Raw genomic sequence first — 21,282 nt, forward strand, 5'->3', positions numbered from 1 at the left:
TTAAATTCGAAAGAAGTGTACGCATTTCTTTTCTAATCAAAGATGCTGTACACTCATAACTGTTATATATAGGGTCTACCTCATAGATGAGTGGTTAGTGCGACTGACTGCCATTTGGAGTTCTTAGATTCAGTTCCTAGCACTGACAGGGATTTTTACTTGGTGTGTGTGTGTGTGGGGGGGGGGGGGGGGGAATGGAGTACACTCAGCCTTGTGATGCCAACTGAGCTACTTGATTGAACAGTGCTGACACCAGCCAGCGGAGTTAACTTTTTTACGTAAATGATACAGTGCAGGATTTGTAAAGCAATCAACAACTTTATATACTGTTTGTCAAACTTTTCCTAACAACTGAGCCCCTAGTTACAGACGGGCAAAAAATATTGATATATGTAAAAAAAATCAATATTTTTCCATAATAATATCAATATATGTAAAATTTCAAGGCCAGGGCAAAATCGGATAACAGCTGAATTATGGAAGTATGCTAGCAAAACTGCAATTTTCTTACTCCGGAAACTTTTTGAGGAGATATGGAAGAAAGGAATCATTCCACATGAATGGAAAATGGCCCTGATACATCCTCTTCACAAAAAAGGTCCTAAATCTGATCCCAACAACTATAGACGGATTTCCCTAGTGCATGTGACCTACAAGATATTGTCCAGAGCTTTACTAGAAAGAGCAGAATCTCAGTTGGATTGCCAAACTGGGAAGTATTAAGCAGGGTTTAGGAAAAGAAGATCCTGCCCTGGACAGACCTTAAACCTCAGAAACATTTTAGTATATCAGAAGCAGAGGGCAAAACCATATACAGTGACTTTTGTAGACTTCCAAAAAGTTTATGATTCCATAGATAGAATGTTGTTGTTCAATATTTTGAAGGAGCTTAGCTTGGAAAACATCATCAAGGAGACGCTCACAAATACATCCTCTAAAGTCAGAACTATTGGAACCTTTTGAGATCAGAACAGGGGTCTGACAAGGGGATGGTCTCTCACCCCTGCTGTTTAACTGGGCACTCGAAAAAGTTGTGCGGGAATGGAATGCAAAAACGAGAGGGGCAATAAGACTTGGACTAAAAAACAAAGGAATCACAATTATGTGTTTCTCATTTACTGACGACATGGTGCTGCTCGTGTAAACATGGGAGGAAGATAAAGAACAAATTGCCAATTTACAAGGGCAGGCAGGGAAGATAGGACTTAAGATTTCTTATGAAAAAATGAAGATTGTGAGGAATATACTAGATACTCCTAAGAGAATTAAAGTAGGAGCTCAAAAAATAGAGGTGGTTAGGAGTTTCAAGTACCTAGGGGAATGGACTGAATGGAACAACCTTGAAAGGAAAGCAAGAAGGACCAAAATGGAACTAGCTTTCCAGCAAACCAAAAACACACACAATAAGAAAGCCCTCTCTTGAAACACCAAAATAAAGCATTATAACACAGTAATTAAGATGGAAGCACTCTATGCAGCATAGACACTAGTCATGGCGAAGAAAGGGCAAATGGAGAAATTCGAAACCAAGGAGAGGAAAATTTTGAGGAAGATCATGGGTCCCAAATTCCAAAATAACAAAGAAGTTTTCTATAGAAATGAAGCCATCTATACAAAGTTGGAGAGACTCTCGAAAACCACGAGGAAAAGGATGATTGATTTCTATGGACACATACTCCGAATGAATCCCAGTAGACTAACTAAACGAATCTTTGACTTCTTTTACAAAAAAAGGACTAAACCCAGTCAGTTTAAGGAAGTGGAAAAAGGATTTGAGACAACTCCAGATTGCCGAAGTCATGTTAAAGAATGATACAGCCACGACTGTGACCAAAGACAAAACTAAGAGGTTCCAAGCTAAGATCAACGCCAGGAAACTGATTCAGATATCAGAGGAGGAAAGAAAGAAGAGATCCAATAGAATGAAGAACTTGGGGGGGGGGGGGGGAGGGAGAGAAATCGATATATATCGTTGATGTCTAAATTATGATGGATATATTGATTACTCAATATTAAATATTGTGTGTTGAAAGTGATATTTTTTACTGTCCATCTTTTCTCCACTCATAGGCACTATAGTTCTCATTGGCAGATTTCTTGCCCATTCCAACTACTACCAATCTTTGAAATCCAACAGTAAATGTCCTACAATGGGCTTAATTTAATTTCATATTCACTATTACAAATGAGCACCAGATCTGAACTTGAATGTATAAGCACTGGATATCCATGAAAGTGTTACTTCTATGTGTCATTTCTACCATTGCAAATGATACTTATGAGATGCAAAACAAACACGTTTGGTGACAGCACTGTATGAGAATGGTAAAAATTACTACACCCTGTTCCTTATCCCCTGAGTGCCTGGATCAAGAAAAGAGGGCACACTGTAAAAGTGACATAGACTTGAAACAGAAGTCACACACACTTACTGCACTGGTATTTACTGGAAAATTGAGTCTTGTTGTCTGAAATGTTCCATGCACAGAACACATATCAGAAGTCGGTTTCATAGAATGATAAACATGTAGCTTCTAGCTATCTGTACACACTTCACACCTTTTGTTTTGGGTGTAATTGTTTACATAATACTACAGTCACACTGAAGGTCATGAATGACCCACAATTACGAATATTAGTTTTTAATTTTTAGACAAAGCATTACATACCAGACATTTTTGTCAGTTTTCAATTTCTTTGCACACATTTTCCCATCATTCTGTACATCTGAAAATTTTCTTGCGGTAGAAGTCCATTCTGCCTGCCTGGATACACTGATGCATCACCTTCTGGGTGTTTGACAGCACTTCACAGCTGACAGTAGTCGTATGGTGCCAAATTGAGACTTTAAGGAGGTTACAAAGTCCACCTGCCCCCACAGTGAAATGAGTAGTGTAAGGCTGCATGGTATAGGGTTGCAGGATAATCTTCTTCCCAAAGCATTTGTCATGCAGTGCTTCAAAAATATCAGGATTTTGCTGGCAGCATTTATGATCTGTCCTGGTTAAAGAAAATCAACCAGAAGATGATTCCCATAACTTTCACAACAGATCACACTGTCTTCTTTTCTTTTTTGATGGTGAATTCAAATGGTGCCATTCGATACTCTCACATTCTGTTTGAGGCTCATAATGACTTTCATAACTTTCCACAACACTCATAAAAACACTGTCTCCTTCATTCTGAAATAACTGAATACAGCTTTGAATAGTGGTTATTTTCTGAACCTTATGTCCTTTGGCTAATAAATGAAGGGTGCAATGAGCACAAACTTTCTGATAGCCCAAACTTTGAATTATTTCTTGCACTACGCTACATTCTACTCTGAGGGTTTTTTGAAATTTCATTCACAATGAGATGTACAGCGCTTGAAGTGTACTCATCAACTTTTCACTTGTCGCATACCATGAAGACTGTTCAAGTGGCAACCTGAACATATCTCCATGTGCACACTGAAGTTGGAGATAAATTTCAGCAGCAGATTTTTTCCTCTTGAACAAGGTATTCAATAACAGCATGCTGTTGAAAATTTTGTGGTCACTTGAGAGAGGTGGTCATTCATTTAATTGCTGGAATAGCAGTTATAACAAAGGACTGACCATGACTTTCAGTATCATGCTGTACAGTCTCATGATAACACCAAACATGTCAGTACTTTTATATATAGTGTTTTTAACTTCTACAACAGTTAGAATATCCTGTGTCATTCAAAGGTCAAGAAAACCAGAAAAAAGGTAATCTATTCTGATTTCAGTCAGAGAACACTGACTTTATAGTGAACTTTCTTAAAATTATGAACTGTAAAGTGAGTTGAACAACTGTATTTGAAGAATGTGTTGGGTTGAATTACACTACATTATTTTCTTGGCAGTGCCTTTATCTGGAAGACATGGCAGAACTACTGAAAAGTTGATACATTCATTATGTTTACAGATAAAGGAGATAGGTCAGTATTTAGATTGGAATGACCTGCACTTTGAAGGTAGGGATGTCAGTGCGTAGTATGATTAATGGGAACAATGGAAAATGCATCTTGACAATGAAATAACGTCTGAAAACATCTCTGATTTATTTGTAATTGCTACATATTTAAAAAAATATATGCATTAACAATGTATTTTAACACTTAACAAAATATTTGTACTGTAAGGCACTATATTCATTTTATTAGTGCTATATACCAGTATTAAAACTGTGTAAGATCATCCTTTCTTAATTACCCTCCTACGAACTGCTAGCTTTCATACAATGAAACAATTTTAAAGCTTTATTGTCACACACTGCAGGTCTCTGCTAGTTTATTAATCGGCGCCTTGAAATCATTTGATCTTATAAGTGGTAACACTATATCCAGCCACTTAATTGTTAGCACAATTAACCAATTAAGATTAGCCTCAGCTTAACAACAACTTTTAGTTCTCAGAGTTAATGCAGAACTGTCTCAAACCAAATATCTCAAAGATTTGTTGTTGTAACATCATGTAACTGCATAGTAGATCTTTTGCCTTATTGATTACATTTCTACAAGCACACAAACTGCTGGGTAATAACTGCAATGTAGTATCAAAACTTAAACTGACTTTGGTCCAAAAGACAGCTAACTGTGAAACATTGCGCCATATGAATAAAAATTTCCTGTTCTATCACAAAGCGCTCATGCAAGACGACCACTGAAAACCTTTTCTGTTGGTAGCAAGAGCAGAAACATAAATAACAGCGTGGAATATCATTAAAAAATTCTCAAATAATTCTACAGTGAAGTCACACAGAATGATTTATAGTGAAAGCTCTGTTTTCTTTTATTTCATTTTTTTCTCACCTTCAAATCAAAGAAACAGATCAGTGTCTTGTTGTAGTAAGACGACAAGAAGCCATTGATGTGACAAAATAAACAAAAATAATAAAAGTTTATTTGATAAAGTCTTCTTAAAGATTAACACACTCTTATTCCCATTTCATGCAAAATGCAATACAGTGATATACAAATAAGAAACCCAATTTCAAATAAAATAAATATTCTGTTTTTCTGAAATCCACAGTGGTATATTTGAGTCAATTTGTTGACAGTCCTGGGGATTTAGCTGAAAAAACATCTCCATAAAACAACTTTTTACTCTCTTAGAATTTTTCATGAATGAGTAGCCACCTGAGAGTAAGACACTCCAAAGAATGAAGAAAGTTCTCACTGAATGCACCAACATTTAGTTCAATAATTTTAGTTGAATATAAAGGAAGAAAACAGCAAAGCACCATAGTGTGGTTCAGTGTAACATTTAAAAGTAACAGATTACAATACACCATGCAAAATCAGCATACTGTCAATTACTACAAACCAATACGAACACCAACTAATATCAGCCCATTATACACATATTAACAAAATTAAACAGTAAATGGTGATACTGAAACAATAAATGCCCTGCAAATTAATGCAAATGCAGTTGCATTTATATGACTATTGTGAATCAATACTGTAGTTCATCAAATGGTGACACATGGATTTCAAATGACAAATACAATCTTGCATCATCCAGGATCATCTGCTCACTAGGGTGCATAAGCTCCACATGTACAGCCATTTGGAGATCTAAGACATACAAATGAGTCAACATTGGAAAGAATTTCTTTCTAAAAATTATTAAATTAATACTGGAAGATTAGCAAGTAATTCAACATTGTCCTGAAAATGGAAAATATTTCAGGTGTTTTCCAAGCTTGTCTCTGTACTTATGAAATGTAAAAGCCTTGCTCCAATAAATTAACATCAATAACAAAAGAGGAAAAGGTCTAGCTTTTCGTAATAATTATTTCATTCTTTCATAGACATCACACAGATTTTTCTAGCATTCATTTTGTTATGCACCAAACTCATTTCTTCCACATTCACAAGAATGAATACTGGTGAAGCACATAAGTCTAGAGCAGGGTCGGCCACAGTGTGCAAACCTTCACAAGTGCACAATGTGCTGCACACATGCGGTCCAAAACTCAGCCTGTCATAGCACAGTTCGGTACATCTCGGGTTTGCGTGGTCCTTCTCAATATAGCACAACATTTTATTCAGCAGTGGATGTGATACTTTCTTAAAGCATTTGGTGTGGCTTATTGTGGTTGACACAGTTTTCTTCAGTTAGGCAGAATAGAGGTGTAAGCGCTGTTTATCCTTTGCAATTTGTTTACGGTATAGAGGAAGTTCATAGCTCTGGTGGCTGTTAGCACAAAAAAAGAGGCAGTCCAATGATCTAACATTGCAATCCTTTAAACATGAATAGGAATCACAGAGGAGAAGTAAAGAACTCTCAGTATCTATTATGTAGTTGCATAATCAATGGATACCACAAATTTGCACCACGCACAAAGAAATCGAAGATTTAGTTGAAGTTGAAAGAGCTAAAAATTGTAATGAGCAGCAGGTGATTTGTATGTGAATTGTTGTTCTGTACATCAAGAAGTACTTCGTGTTAAATGTTCAGGCATAAACCGGAATTAGTGAATAGTTAATTTTCTGTAGTCCCATGCATTATTACATCATCAGTTGCAATAGTTTTTGATGGAACATGTTATACAGGGTAGCACAGATAAAAGGAGCCTGTGTAAGTGTGAAGGAAGTGCAGTGAAATTACAGAAGCAAAGAGCAAAGTGACCCCTGCAACATCAATACACAGCTGTACATGTCTAAACATATTCAGATACACTCGGTGTAAAGTTCGGATATCGATAGCAGCAACTTGACAGTTAATGACGTCTTTCAGTTCATGTACTGTGTGTGGATTAGTTTCATATACCTTGCTCTTCAAGTGCCCCCACAGGAAAAAATCAATGGTGTTAGATATGGCGAACGTAGTAGTAATAAATGTTTCCTGACAGTTCGTTCCTCAGTGAAACCATCATGGAGTCATTCCATGAATACCTTAGACATGTGGCAAGTTGCCCCATCTTGCTGGAAGAAGCTGTATTGTCTTTCATAGTCAGTGAGTTGGGCACAAAATGTATCAAAAATTTCTATATTTGCAACCATGTTTAGGGTTGTTGTTGTTGTGGTCTTCAGTCCTGAGACTGGTTTGATGCAGCTCTCCATGCTACTCTATCCTGTGCAAGCTTCTTCATCTCCCAGTACCTACTGCAACCTACATCCTTCTGAATCTGCTTAGTGTATTGATCTCTTGGTCTCCCTCTACGATTTTTACCCTCCACGCTGCCCTCCAATGCTAAATTTATGATCCCTTGATGCCTCAAAACATGTCCTACCAACCGATCCCTTCTTCTAGTCAAGTTGTGCCACAAACTTCTCTTCTCCCCAATCCTATTCAATACCTCCTCATTAGTTACGTGATCTACCCACCTTATCTTCAGCATTCTTCTGTAGCACCACATTTCGAAAGCTTCTATTCTCTTCTTGTCCAAACTGGTTATCGTCCATGTTTCACTTCCATACATGGCTACACTCCATACAAATACTTTCAGAAACGACTTCCTGACACTTAAATCTATACTCGATGTTAACAAATTTCTCTTCTTCAGAAACGATTTCCTTGCCATTGCCAGTCTACATGTTATATCCTCTCTACTTCGACCATCATCAGTTATTTTACTCCCTAAATAGCAAAACTCCTTTACTACTTTAAGTGTCTCATTTCGTAATCTAATCCCCTCAGCATCACCCGATTTAATTTGACTACATTCCATTATCCTCGTTTTGCTTTTGTTGATGTTCATCTTATATCCTCCTTTCAAGACACTGTCCATTCCGTTCAAGTGCTCTTCCAAGTCCTTTGCTGTCTCTGACAGAATTACAATGTCATCGGCGAACCTCAAAGTTTTTACTTCTTCTCCATGAATTTTAATACCTACTCCGAATTTTTCTTTTGTTTCCTTTACTGCTTGCTCAATATACAGATTGAATAACATCGGGGAGAGGCTACAACCCTATCTCACTCCTTTCCCAACCACTGCTTCCCTTTCATGCCCCTCGACTCTTATAACTGCCATCTGGTTTCTTAAGAAATTGTAAATAGCCTTTCGCTCCCTGTATTTTACCCCTGCCACCTTCAGAATTTGAAAGAGAGTATTCCAGTTAACGTTGTCAAAAGCTTTCTCTAAGTCTACAAATGCTAGAAACGTAGGTTTGCCTTTTCTTAATCTTTCTTCTAAGATAAGTCGTAAGGTTAGTATTGCCTCACGTGTTCCAGCATTTCTACGGAATCCAAACTGATCTTCCCCGAGGTCCGCTTCTACCAGTTTTTCCATTCGTCTGTAAAGAATTCGTGTTAGTATTTTGCAGCTGTGACTTATTAAACTGATAGTTCGGTAATTTTCACATCTGTCAGCACCTGTTTTCTTTGGGATTGGAATTATTATATTCTTCTTGAAGTCTGTGGGTATTTCGCCTGTCTCATACATCTTGCTCACCAGATGGTAGAGTTTTGTCATGGCTGGCTCTCCCAAGGCCATCAGTAGTTCTAATGGAATGTTGTCTACTCCCGGGGCCTTGTTTCGACTCAGGTCTTTCAGTGCTCTGTCAAACTCTTCACGCAATATCTTATCTCCCATTTCATCTTCATCTACATCCTCTTCCATTTCCATAATACTGTCCTCAAGTACATCGCCCTTGTATAAACCCTCTATATACTCCTTCCACCTTTCTGCCTTCCCTTCTTTGCTTAGAACTGGGTTGCCATCTGAGCTCTTGATATTCATACAAGTGGTTCTCTTCTCTCCAAAGGTCTCTTTAATTTTCCTGTAGGCAGTATCTATCTTACCCCTAGTGAGACAAGCCTCTACATCCTTACATTTGTCCTCTAGCCATCCCTGCTTAGCCATTTTGCACTTTCTGTCGATCTCATTTTTGAGACGTTTGTATTCCTTTTTGCCTGCTTCATTTACTGCATTTTTATATTTTCTCCTTTCATCAATTAAATTCAATATTTCTTCTGTTACCCAAGGATTTCTATTAGCCCTCGTCTTTTTACCTACTTGATCCTCTGCTGCCTTCACTACTTCATCCCTCAGAGCTACCCATTCTTCTTCTACTGTATTTCTTTCCGCCATTCCTGTCAATTGTTCTCTTATGCTCTCCCTGAAACTCTCTACAACCTCTGGTTCTTTCAGTTTATCCAGGTCCCATCCCCGTAAATTCCCACCTTTTTGCAGTTTCTTCAGTTTCAATCTGCAGTTCACAACCAATAGATTGTGGTCAGAATCGACATCTGCCCCTGGAAATGTCTTACAATTTAAAACCTGGTTCCTAAATCTCTGTCTTACCATTATATAATCTATCTGATACCTATTAGTATCTCCAGGATTCTTCCAGGTATACAACCTTCTTTTATGATTCTTGAACCAAGTGTTAGCTATGATTAAGTTATGCTCTGTGCAAAATTCTACAAGGCGGCTTCCTCTTTCACTTCTTCCCCCCAATCCATATTCACCTACTATGTTTCCTTCTCTTCCTTTTCCTACTGACGAATTCCAGTCACCCATGACTATTAAATTTTCGTCTCCCTTCACTACCTGAATAATTTCTTTTATCTCGTCATACATTTCATCAATTTCTTCATCATCTGCAGAGCTAGTTGGCATATAAACTTGTACTACTGTAGTAGGCATGGGCTTTGTTTCTATCTTGGCCACAATAATGCGTTCACTATGCTGTTTGTAGTAGCTAACCCGCACTCCTATTTTTTTATTCATTATTAAACCTACTCCTGCATTACCCCTATTTGATTTTGTATTTATAACCCTGTAATCACCTGACCAAAAGTCTTGTTCCTCCTGCCACCGAAGTTCAGTAATTCCCACTATATCTAACTTTAACCTATCCATTTCCCTTTTTAAATTTTCTAACCTACCTGCCCGATTAAGGGATCTGACATTCCACGCTCCGATCCGTAGAATGCCAGTTTTCTTTCTCCTGATAACGACGTCCTCTTGAGTAGTCCCCGCCCGGAGATCCGAATGGGGGACTATTTTACCTCCGGAATATTTTACCCAAGAGGACGCCATCATCATTTAATCATACAGTAAAGCTGCATGTCCTCGGGAAAAATTACGGCTGTAGTTTCCCCTTGCTTTCAGCCGTTCGCAGTACCAGCACAGCAAGGCCGTTTTGGTTAATGTTACAAGGCCAGATCAGTCAATCATCCAGACTGTTGCCCCTGCAACTACTGAAAAGGCTGCTGCCCCTCTTCAGGAACCACATGTTTGTCTGGCCTCTCAACAGATACCCCTCCGTTGTGGTTGCACCTACGGTACGGCCATCTGTATCGCTGAGGCACGCAAGCCTCCCCACCAACGGCAAGGTCCATGGTTCATGGGGGAAGATGTTGAGGGTAGTGTCAAAAAATATTGGTCCAATGATGCATATTCCTCTTACACCACACCATACACTGACTTTTTCATCATGGAGCAGTTGCTGACATACAGTCTTAGGGTCTTTCACTGCCCAGTACTTTGTGTTCTGTGAAAAGATGAAATCATGCTTTATCATTCATGATGCAATGGAAGAGGTCTCATTGATGCTATTCAAAAGCCACGTGCAATAATCTACAAGTTTCTGACTGTCATCCTGCCGTAACTGTTGCACAACCGTAACACAATATAGCTTCACATCAAAACTTTTCAATATCTGCGGGCAACCCTTCCAACTTACATGTGCCTGTTGGGCCAATTTATGTGTAGACATCTTTGAGCTCTGAACAGTTCTTCATTGTATGTCCACAAAAATAGCTGGTGTGTGAACAGAAGGAATTCTTTGTCATTTTACATTTTGCACAGATCCGTAGGTGCACCAATTCTCTTCACTGGTAGTCCTCTGTCCAGATACATGAGCCCAAAAATGTTTAGAGTTTCCTTAACTGAATCTGTTTTCACATATGCTTCCACAATTTCAACTCTTTCTTTTATTGAGAAAGTCATTTAGCAGACAGCAGAGAGAAGTGTCTAACTTCACTGGTGAACTAAACTGAAATGTTCACAGAAGAATACTAACAGTACATTATTGCATAAAACTGTCCATTGTTGTAGATGTTTACTCTATTTCAAAGTCGAAATACTGCATTTGGATTCAAAAGGGATGTGGGCTACTTTTAACTGCATAACCCAGTATATTACTACACAGTTCGTTGGTTAAGTCAAAGGACATGTCTGGAATGTGTTTTTGATTTAAGACCTCCTATTGCTGAATTTTTGAAGGATAAAGGAAAGCAAGAATGAAAATTAGAAGAGCAGGAATGGATTGCAGACCTTGCATTTTAAATAGAGTTGACTGCTGACTGTCTCCAGTAAGACAGTGCAAGGTGAGAAGCAACTTATTTCTGACTTTTTGGCGAAAATGGATGCATTTAAAAAGAAAACTGCACTGTGGAAGGAAAACCCCTGACAAGGAACACTATCAATTTCCCTAAGCTCACTGGCTTTAAAGAAAACACGAATTTTCAACAATTGATTGCGGCATTGAAAGAATTACAGGAATAACTTTTGTAAATGTTGGAGGATACTGGCATACATCTGTTTTGAGATCATTTGCCATTTTAGTTGAAAATATACCTGCGCGTCTGTAGATGGAACTGGTAGTCCTGCAGTGTTATTCCTGAGTAAAAGACAAATTATTTTTCACTAAAACTGTCCAGGTGTTCTATGTCGTTTACTTCAGGAAGAGTTTTCATGTGTCCATAATGAGGTTATAAATATAATATCAATGTTTCGACCAATATACATACACTCCTGGAAATGGAAAAAAGAACACATTGACACCGGTGTGTCAGACCCACCATACTTGCTCCGGACACTGCGAGAGGGCTGTACAAGCAATGATCACACGCACGGCACAGCGGACACACCAGGAACCGCGGTGTTGGCCGTCGAATGGCGCTAGCTGCGCAGCATTTGTGCACCGCCGCCGTCAGTGTCAGCCAGTTTGCCGTGGCATACGGAGCTCCATTGCAGTCTTTAACACTGGTAGCATGCCGCGACAGCGTGGACGTGAACCGTATGTGCAGTTGACGGACTTTGAGCGAGGGCGTATAGTGGGCATGCGGGAGGCCGGGTGGACGTACCGCCGAATTGCTCAACACGTGGGGCGTGAGGTCTCCACAGTACATCGATGTTGTCGCCAGTGGTCGGCGGAAGGTGCACGTGCCCGTCGACCTGGGACCGGACCGCAGCGACGCACGGATGCACGCCAAGACCGTAGGATCCTACGCAGTGCCGTAGGGGACCGCACCGCCACTTCCCAGCAAATTAGGGACACTGTTGCTCCTGGGGTATCGGCGAGGACCATTCGCAACCGTCTCCATGAAGCTGGGCTACCGTCCCGCACACCGTTAGGCCGTCTTCCGCTCACGCCCCAACATCGTGCAGCCCGCCTCCAGTGGTGTCGCGACAGGCGTGAATGGAGGGACGAATGGAGACGTGTCGTCTTCAGCGATGAGAGTCGCTTCTGCCTTGGTGCCAATGATGGTCGTATGCGTGTTTGGCGCCGTGCAGGTGAGCGCCACAATCAGGACTGCATACGACCGAGGCACACAGGGCCAACACCCGGCATCATGGTGTGGGGAGCGATCTCCTACACTGGCCGTACACCACTGGTGATCATCGAGGGGACACTGAATAGTGCACGGTACATCCAAACCGTCATCGAACCCATCGTTCTACCATTCCTAGACCGGCAAGGGAACTTGCTGTTCCAACAGGACAATGCACGTCCGCATGTATCCCGTGCCACCCAACGTGCTCTAGAAGGTGTAAGTCAACTACCCTGGCCAGCACGATCTCCGGATCTGTCCCCCATTGAGCATGTTTGGGACTGGATGAAGCGTCGTCTCACGCGGTCTGCACGTCCGGCACGAACGCTGGTCCAACTGAGGCGCCAGGTGGAAATGGCATGGCAAGCCGTTCCACAGGACTACATCCAGCATCTCTACGATCGTCTCCATGGGAGAATAGCAGCCTGCATTGCTGCGAAAGGTGGATATACACTGTACTAGTGCCGACATTGTGCATGCTCTGTTGCCTGTGTCTATGTGCCTGTGGTTCTGTCAGTGTGATCATGTGATGTATCTGACCCCAGGAATGTGTCAATAAAGTTTCCCCTTCCTGGGACAATGAATTCACGGTGTTCTTATTTCAATTTCCAGGAGTGTATTTGAAAGGCTTTTTCCAAGTATAAAACTAAATAAGTCAGGATTATGAGGAAACCCGGGCGATAAAAAAATCTGTGAAACTGTCTGCATCTGCCCATATTCTGACAGTTTATGCCACAAATACACTCTAAGACAAGAAAACCAATGGACCATGATGGATGGAAATCAATAGATGTGATGTACTTGTGAACAAATGATTATAGTTTCACAAAAATTGTATGATTTATGCAAGAGAATGAACTTCACAAATTGAGCAAGTGAATAATGTGTTGGTCCGCTTCTGGCCCTTATGAAAGTAGTTATTCAGCTTGGTGTTGACTGATAAAGAGTTGCTGGAAGTCCTCCTGAGGGATTTCATCCCAAATTCTGTCCAACTGACATGTTACATCATCAAAATCCTGAGATGGTTGGAGGGCCCTGCCTACAATGCTCCAAATGTTCTCAGTTGGCGACAGATTCAGTGAGCTTGCTGGCCCAGGTAGGGTTTGGTAAATAAGAAGACAACAAGTAGAAACTCTCGCCTTGTGAAGGTGGGCACTATCTTGCTGAAATGTAAGCCCAGGATGGTTTGCCATGAGGGCTACAAAACTGGGCATAGAACATCATTGGTGTACCGCTGTGCTGTAAGGGTGCCGCGGCAGAGGGCTAAAGGGGTCATGCTACGAAAAGAAATGGCACCCCAGACCACCACTCATGGTTGTCAGGCCAAATGGTAGGTGACAGTCAGCTGGTATCCCTGTGCTACCCGGGGAGTCTCCAGACATGTCTTCAGCCTGGAATCCTTCAGTGACGAGTTCTGCTTTGAACTGAACCCCAATGACCAGCAAAGACATGTCTGGACATGCCCCAGACAGTGGTGGGACACCTGTCTGACTGTCCACTGCAATACGGCCTGACATCCAGGAGCGATGGCCTGGGGTGCCATTTCTTTTCATAACAAAACCCCTTTGGTCATCATCTGCAACAGTCTTACAGCATAGTGGTATGTTGACAATATTCAATGCCCTGTTTTGTTGCAATTTATGGCAGGCTATCCTGGGCTTACATTTTAGCAAGATAATGTCCGCTTTGCACACGGCGAGAGTTTCTACTGCTTGTCTTCATGCTTGCCAAACCTTCTTGGCCAGCATGGTTGCTGGATTTCTCCCCAACTGAGAACACTTGAAACATTACTGTGAGTACCCTCTAGCCAGCTTGTGATTTTGATGATCTAAGTGCCAGCTGGACAGAATTTGGCACAATACCATTCACGAGGGCATCCAACAAAAAATGTCAAGCCGAATAACTACTTGAGTAAGGGACAGAGGTGCACCAACACATAATTGACTAACTCAATTTGTGAAGCTCTTTCTCTTGAATAAATCATCCAATTTGTTTGTCTGTACATTACATCTACCAGTTAATTCCTTCGTGCTGCAAAATTTCTTTTGTCTCTGATCTATGTCATTGAGAAAAATTAAATATGAAACAAAGCCCCATGCAGCACTTTCACAGTTTCCCCTCCCCTCTCCCTTGCCCTGCTCAGAGAGTGTAACATGGCAGAGGGGGAAGTGTGCACTCAGATGAGAGAGATTCGCACGCTTTCAGTGAAAAAACAATGATGGTCGAGCCATTTTTAAAGCAACAAAGCAAATGTTATAAAGAAGCCATGAATGCAAAATCGATCAAGCAACTGTAAAAATTCAATAAGCCAATGCTGCATGAAATGTTATAAAAGTTTGACTGAGTCCCTCAAAATTATACCTTCCAGTACTTAAGTACACTATTCTGCAAAATAGTCTATGGTTCCTGAAAATGTATGTGTCCTGCCCTATCTGTGTATGTTATCAAAATAAAGCCTTATCTGCAGTGAAATTATAAAAATAAAACAAAAAGACACATACATGTTTGTGTAGAATCTCCTCTACCATCAATTTTACATATCAGTAATGAAACAAATTTATTTGTGAAATATGTAAGGAATCTTCGCATACAGTCATGAAAATTGTCTGTGTATTTTATATCTTAAACAGGAATTGAGTTTGAAGAAAGATATCATTCTACCTGGCTGTATTTTAAAATTGTACTTTATTACGCACTGCTGGTTTTGAGCATTGCTTATTTTCAAGCGTGCAAAGCCACTGTGGTTTGTGATAACGCATAATGAGATAATGCTTTTTGACAGCCATACTGCACACAATCACATATGGCAAACAATTTTTATTTCTCGAGGATGATGTATTCACATATGTTATACATACACTTGAAAATGAGCAATGCTTTAAACTGGCAGTCCTAAATAAAGTACAGTTTTAAAATACAGCCTACAGGAACAACGTCTTTCTTCAAATTTATCAAGACTCCCCTCCAGAAGAAATAGAGAAATGGCAAATTGGCCAAAGGCATACACTAACAAGGTATCAAAATAGTGTCTACAAAAACACTTATGACAGATCTACAAAACAAAGGTTTATGAAGTAGAGTTTTGTATTTTTTCATTCCTGGCTGCCCTTTATGTGCTGGCATAAGCTGTCACCACCACATCAGTCTATCAGAAGAGAGGCCAAAGACAGATTCGCAAGCAATGAGCCGCCAACACCCTCTCGACTGCCAGTATTTAGATCGCCGCCGCGGACCGGAGTGTTGTCAGTCACAGCCAGCCAGCCCAGTCGCAGACAGAGTCAGTCGCAGTCAGCTCAGTTACTAGCTCAGTCGCTATTCTAGTTGGTGTCTGTCAGGTCATGTCACTGGCTATGAGAGTGTAAAGTTTATAGTGAGACTTGTACTTCATCAGCAGTGAGGCTAATGTGGACTATTATGGAAGAGCTTGTACTACAGCAACTTGCATAAAGAGAGGTAGCCCTCTGTTTATGTTAATAAAGAACCCTGTTAATACATGTGTGCAGTTTTGTTGTAGAAAGAGGATACTGGCCACCAAACAACATCCTCTCCTTGCTTCTCATGGCACATGGTGCTACAGTGGCAAAGAGACAACACAAAAGTGGTGACAAGGATAATTCTATGCAGAATGCAAGTTAATTAACTTGGCCACAGATTTTGCTTGCGTCTCTTGTCTTTTAGCTTGCAGGGGTAGTCATTTTGCTGATTTGCTGTTGTGTTCTTGCATGTATTCCAGGAGGGGAGCTGCAGAACCAATCAAATTTCTCTTTCCAGAGGCTTTGCTTGCTTTTTTGCTATAATGTATTTGTGTAAACCATGGTTATCCTGTTCCCTCCACCCCCTACCCCTGTGCCTCAGCCGCAGATGACCAATGTGATAGATCTAACACAAGATTTTCAGGGTCAACAAATTGCTGCCTTACTGACGACGGTACCACAACTACTGCCTACACAAGCTGTGTTGCCTGCACAACCGCAAATGACCAGTCCAACAAGTGCTGCCAACCAGCATACCCACGTTCCGGAAATTTAACGGCACAGAAGAGCAATGGCTTGAATACCTAAAGCAGTTCCAAGCGCACTGTCACGTTCATCGTGTTCAAGGCACTGTATAGCTACAATACTTTCCTTCGATTGGGGGTCCCTATTGTTCAGGTTAATACAAAAACTCTTTCCAATGGCATCTCCTGACAAAATCAGTTAGAACAAAGTAATTGCTGCATTAACTCAGTACTATGACCAGCAAGTCCAAGTAGTTGCAGCCAGATATCACTTTCTTCATTTGCAGAAAATGCCAGAACAGATGTACCATCAGTGGTACACAGAATTAATGGCATGTCTAGAAAGTGTATATCTAAGTGTAGTTGTGGCAACTTTTACAATGATTTAATAATTAGGGATGCAATAACATTCAATGACCCAGATAGCTGAATATGGGAACTGATCTTAAAGTATTCTGATCCATCACTTCCTCAAGTATTGCACATCTTAGAGCAATATGATTCGGGTGTCATAGCAGCCAATAAGTTTGAACAGGCCCCGATTTGTTGGTTCGAGTAGCCCCTCTTCCGACCATCCCAAGCAGCCACAACAACAAGTGCGCACACAGCTGTGTGGACAGCCAAGTAGACTTGTGAATTTAGTGAGGTCTTGCCCTGGATGTTTTGCATAAAAGATAGGATTGCCCATCACGTGCCACAACGTGTTACACTTGTGGAAAAACAGGCCATGTCCAAGCAGTTTGTTTGCAACAGCACAAAAACACCAATTTTGCCTGCTTCCAGAAAAAAACAGGTTCCTGCACATGCAGTGAACTTTGTGTTTTCCAAACCTACAAGAGGTTCTGACAAAAGTAAGATTAAGGTTGTGCCTCTTTCTCACCCTAGTGCTGTGCAACAATGTTCTAACAAACTATTTGTATAATTACTGGGCGTTGTGTGAACTTTCAGTTAGACACAGGTGCCTCAGTTACTTTGCTTAATCGTGCCACGTGCGAACAGTTAGGCTCACCATGCCTTTTTAAATCTAGCAAGCACCTCACTGTTTACAATGGAGAGGACATACCTAAAATCAAGACACAGAGAGAACATTTTCGGTTTAGATACCTATGATTTGTTTGGACTTAGCATCCATGTGCACATACTTTCCATATCGGCTTTCACACCAAATGACAGTGTCGCTAGCTTGCTTAAAGAATTTCCTGAACTATTTTCAGAAAGAATGGGAAAAGCCAATAATTTCGTAGCACACGTTACACTGAAAGACAATGCACAGCCTAAGTTTTTTCAGGCCCACACTGTTCCAATTGGTTTAAGAGACAAAGTAGCCAGTGAATTGAAAGAATTGCAAGATAATTGAGTAATTGCTTCGATTCAAGGTAGTCAGTGAGCAAGTCCTCTCATTTTGTTGCCTAAGCCTTCTGGTCACATCCACTTTTATGTTGACTTCAAGTCCGTAGTTAATCCACGGACAATAGTTGACACTTATCCATTATCTCGCCCAGAGGAATTCATGGACAGGCTTGGTGCAGGATGTTACTTTCCTTAGATAGATTTGCGTGATGCCTATTTGCAAATTCCATTGGATGAAGAATCTCAGAAAATATTTGTCGTATATATACACTTAGGACTGTTCAAGTATTTGCGTTTGCCCTTCGGCAGAGCTTCTGTACCCACCATTTTTCAACATTACTTGGAACAGCTGACTGCAAAGATGCCATTTTGCTCAAACTACCTTGATGATATGGTCATCTCAGGCTGTACACCAGAGGAGCACATTGCCAATTTGCACACCCTTTTTCAAGTATTGTCAGAAGCAGGACTCAAACATCGTCTCGAAAAGCGTGACTTTTTTCAAACTGAACTACAGTACTTAGGTCATGTGATAAAGAGTCAGCATGTGCACCCCCTCCAATCTTATTTGCTAGTAATCCGTGACCCGCCTGTTCCTTGAAATGTGTCTGAACTGCAGTCAGTACTAGGCACAATGACATACTACATTCGGTTCATACCGAATGCCGCTCAGATCGTGGCTCCATTGCATTGCTTGCATCATAAAAATGTACCTTTTGTGTGGACTAAAGATTGTCAAGATGCAGTTTGGAAACTCAAAAATGCTTTATTTAGTGACAGAAGTTTAGTGCATTTTGACCCTGCCAAGCCAGTAGTTTTGCAAGTTGACTCTTCTTCCTAGGGAATGTGGTGCTGTGCTTTCGAACAGAATTGGTACACGAGACAGAACTATTGCTTTTGCCTCAAAGTTGTTAACTCAAACTCAGAGCAGTTATTCACATCCTGAAAAAGGGCTCTCGCTGTTTTCTATAGTGTGACAAATTTCCATCACTATTTGTATGGTTGCAGGTTCTATTTAGTGACAGATCACAAGCCTTTGCAGTCCTTGTTTCATCTGTCAAAGCCGGTTCCTACATGCATTGCTCAAAAATTGAAATGCTGGGCTTTGTTGCTTTCGCAGTATCAGTATGAAATTGTGTACAGACCTATGGCAAATCATGGCAATGCACTCAACCTATTTCACCTTCTGATTGGGCCAGACTCTGATTTTTGTGCATCTGCCCCATCTTGTTGCCAAATCGATGTGCAGGACTCTGAATTGCTGAAATCTTTTCCCTTGTACTACAGAAAAATAGCATAGGGCATGGAAGAAGACCCAGGTTTCAAGATTTTGTTTCATTACATTCGCATGTCGTGCCCTCATTCATTGAACAGTATCCAGAACTCAGTTGTGTGCTGATACTTTGCTCATCGGCATAACCTTACAATTGTACAGGGTGTGATTCTAGTTCAGAATGACAGTGGACAATCACATGTGCTTATTTCCAAAGAACTGCAAAAGGATGTGTTGCAATTGCTCTACCAAGGATGTTGCTCATCGGCATAACCTTAAAATTGTACAGGGTGTGATTCTAGTTCAGAATGACAGTGGACAATCACATGTGCTTATTCCCAAAGTATTGCAAAAGGATGTTTTGCAATTGCTCTACCAAGTATGTTGGGGAATTTTTTGCACTAAACAGTTAGTACGACAGCATTGTACTTGGCAAGGCATGGATGCCCACATTGAACAGATGGTGTCACCATGTTACGCATGCATGGAGTACCAATCCGCTCTGCCACAGACATTCTCAGCTAAACCTAAGTCTCAATTTCCATGGTAACAAGTGCACATAGACTGTGCAGGACCATTTTGGAACACTCATTGGATCATAGTGGTAGACTCTTTTAGCAAGTTCCCATTTGCAGTGCCTATGAACTCTTCCACATCACATAGCACCATTCAAGCATTGTCCTCAATTTTTGCATCAAAGTGAACAGCAGACAACAGTTCACTTCACATGATTTCGAATGGCATCCGTCATCTCACAAGTGCTCTGTTTCAGCCGTGGTCCAACAGAGAAGCAGAACGCTTTGTACACACTTCCAAACAACAGATGGCCAAGCTAAGCACCACCAACATTTGGGGACAGGTGCTGCAACTCTTTCTCGCCTCCTATCGCTCCCACCCACAAGACGGACCATCACCAATGGAACGTGTGCATGACCACCGCCATTGGACACTGCTACACCCAACACAGTGTCCGGCACCACCAATGGTCACTAGTATTGCTTTGCGCCACATGGTCTTGTTCTTTTCAGGGTTTCTGGCAACTGTGGGTACTGGGGGAGAGGCATGATCCAGGAATGCATTGGCTCTTCTACGTATTTGATTGCAGGTCCACCATCATCGCCCCACGACATGCCCTCAGGTCTGGACATGTGCCGTGGCAGCAGTTTTCCAGAGGATGTTCTTATTGCCTTGCAAGCCAGATGACGGGGTATGATCAGGAGTATGCCATCCTCCACAGCTACAGCTCCCGGCTTATCTCTATGTCCTGTGTCGTGCCTCCCTCGCCAATGTCCTTCGCAGCCTCCCTACAGGATAGTGCTGTGGCATTTTGGGGTGGGGGGAGAGGAATGTGCTGGTGTAAGATGTCACCAGCACACTGGTCGGCAAAGAGGTTGTGAGAAGATCGATAGTAGGGGCTGGAGCAAGTGCGCCTAACAGCAGAGACGCCAAAGACAGATTCGCAAGCAATGCGCCGCCAATACCCTCTCAACCGCAAGTATTTAGATTGCCGCCGCAGAATGGAGGGCCCAGCCAGACACAGACAGTCAGGCCAGTCACAGATAGAATCAGTCGCAGTCAGCTCAGTCACTATTCTAGTTGGCGTCTGTTGGTTCATGTCACTGGCTTTGAGAGTGTGTTGTTTTTATAGCAGAACTTGTACTTCACTGGCAGTGGGGCTAATGTGGACTATTATGGAAGAGTTTGTACCACAACAATTTGCTTAAAGATAAGTAAGTCTCTGTTTATGTTAATAAAAAACCTTGTTAACACATGTGTGCAGCTTTGTTGTAGAAAGAGGATACCAACCACCAAACATGCTCTCCTTGTTCCCCAAGGTGCAACAAGAGTCTACAGTGGCAATGAGATGACACAGAACTTTTTAAGGTTCAATTTTTGTCAAGTTGTTATCAATGTCATGTAAGAAGTGCAACAATGATTTTGATAAAATGAAAATCACTGCTTACATTAAGACTGATTTACTGTTTCTGCCTCAAATATAAACAAACTGGTGATTTTTCATGAAAACACTTGGAAATTTAAGAGAGAAATGTGATGCATTTCTGTTTTGCTAATGACTCTCAATTAGCACTGGGAGTGTTGTGGCAGACATGGGAGGCCAATTATGGTAGTGGCAGTGTGAG

At 41.2% G+C, this 21,282-nt stretch overlaps 1 protein-coding gene across 2 annotated transcripts in view; it reads right to left on the reverse strand.

Annotated features, from left to right (window-relative positions):
- Window positions 1–21,282, reverse strand: part of LOC126194713 (reticulon-4-interacting protein 1 homolog, mitochondrial-like) — a 176,153-nt gene that overhangs the window by 38,546 nt on the left and 116,325 nt on the right. Inside the window, exon 9 of one of the 2 annotated variants that reach the window (XM_049932954.1) lies at window positions 4,075–5,587. The exons of the other annotated variant lie outside the window; for it this stretch is intronic. Coding sequence (XP_049788911.1) covers window positions 5,548–5,587 — 40 coding nt within the window. The 3' untranslated portion in view covers window positions 4,075–5,547. Of the gene's footprint in view, window positions 1–4,074; window positions 5,588–21,282 lie in introns of those variants that run through there. 2 annotated transcript variants of the gene reach the window in all.

The sequence above is a fragment of the Schistocerca nitens genome, chromosome 7 (genome assembly GCF_023898315.1).
Source record: "Schistocerca nitens isolate TAMUIC-IGC-003100 chromosome 7, iqSchNite1.1, whole genome shotgun sequence".
NCBI lineage: Eukaryota > Metazoa > Arthropoda > Insecta > Orthoptera > Acrididae > Schistocerca > Schistocerca nitens.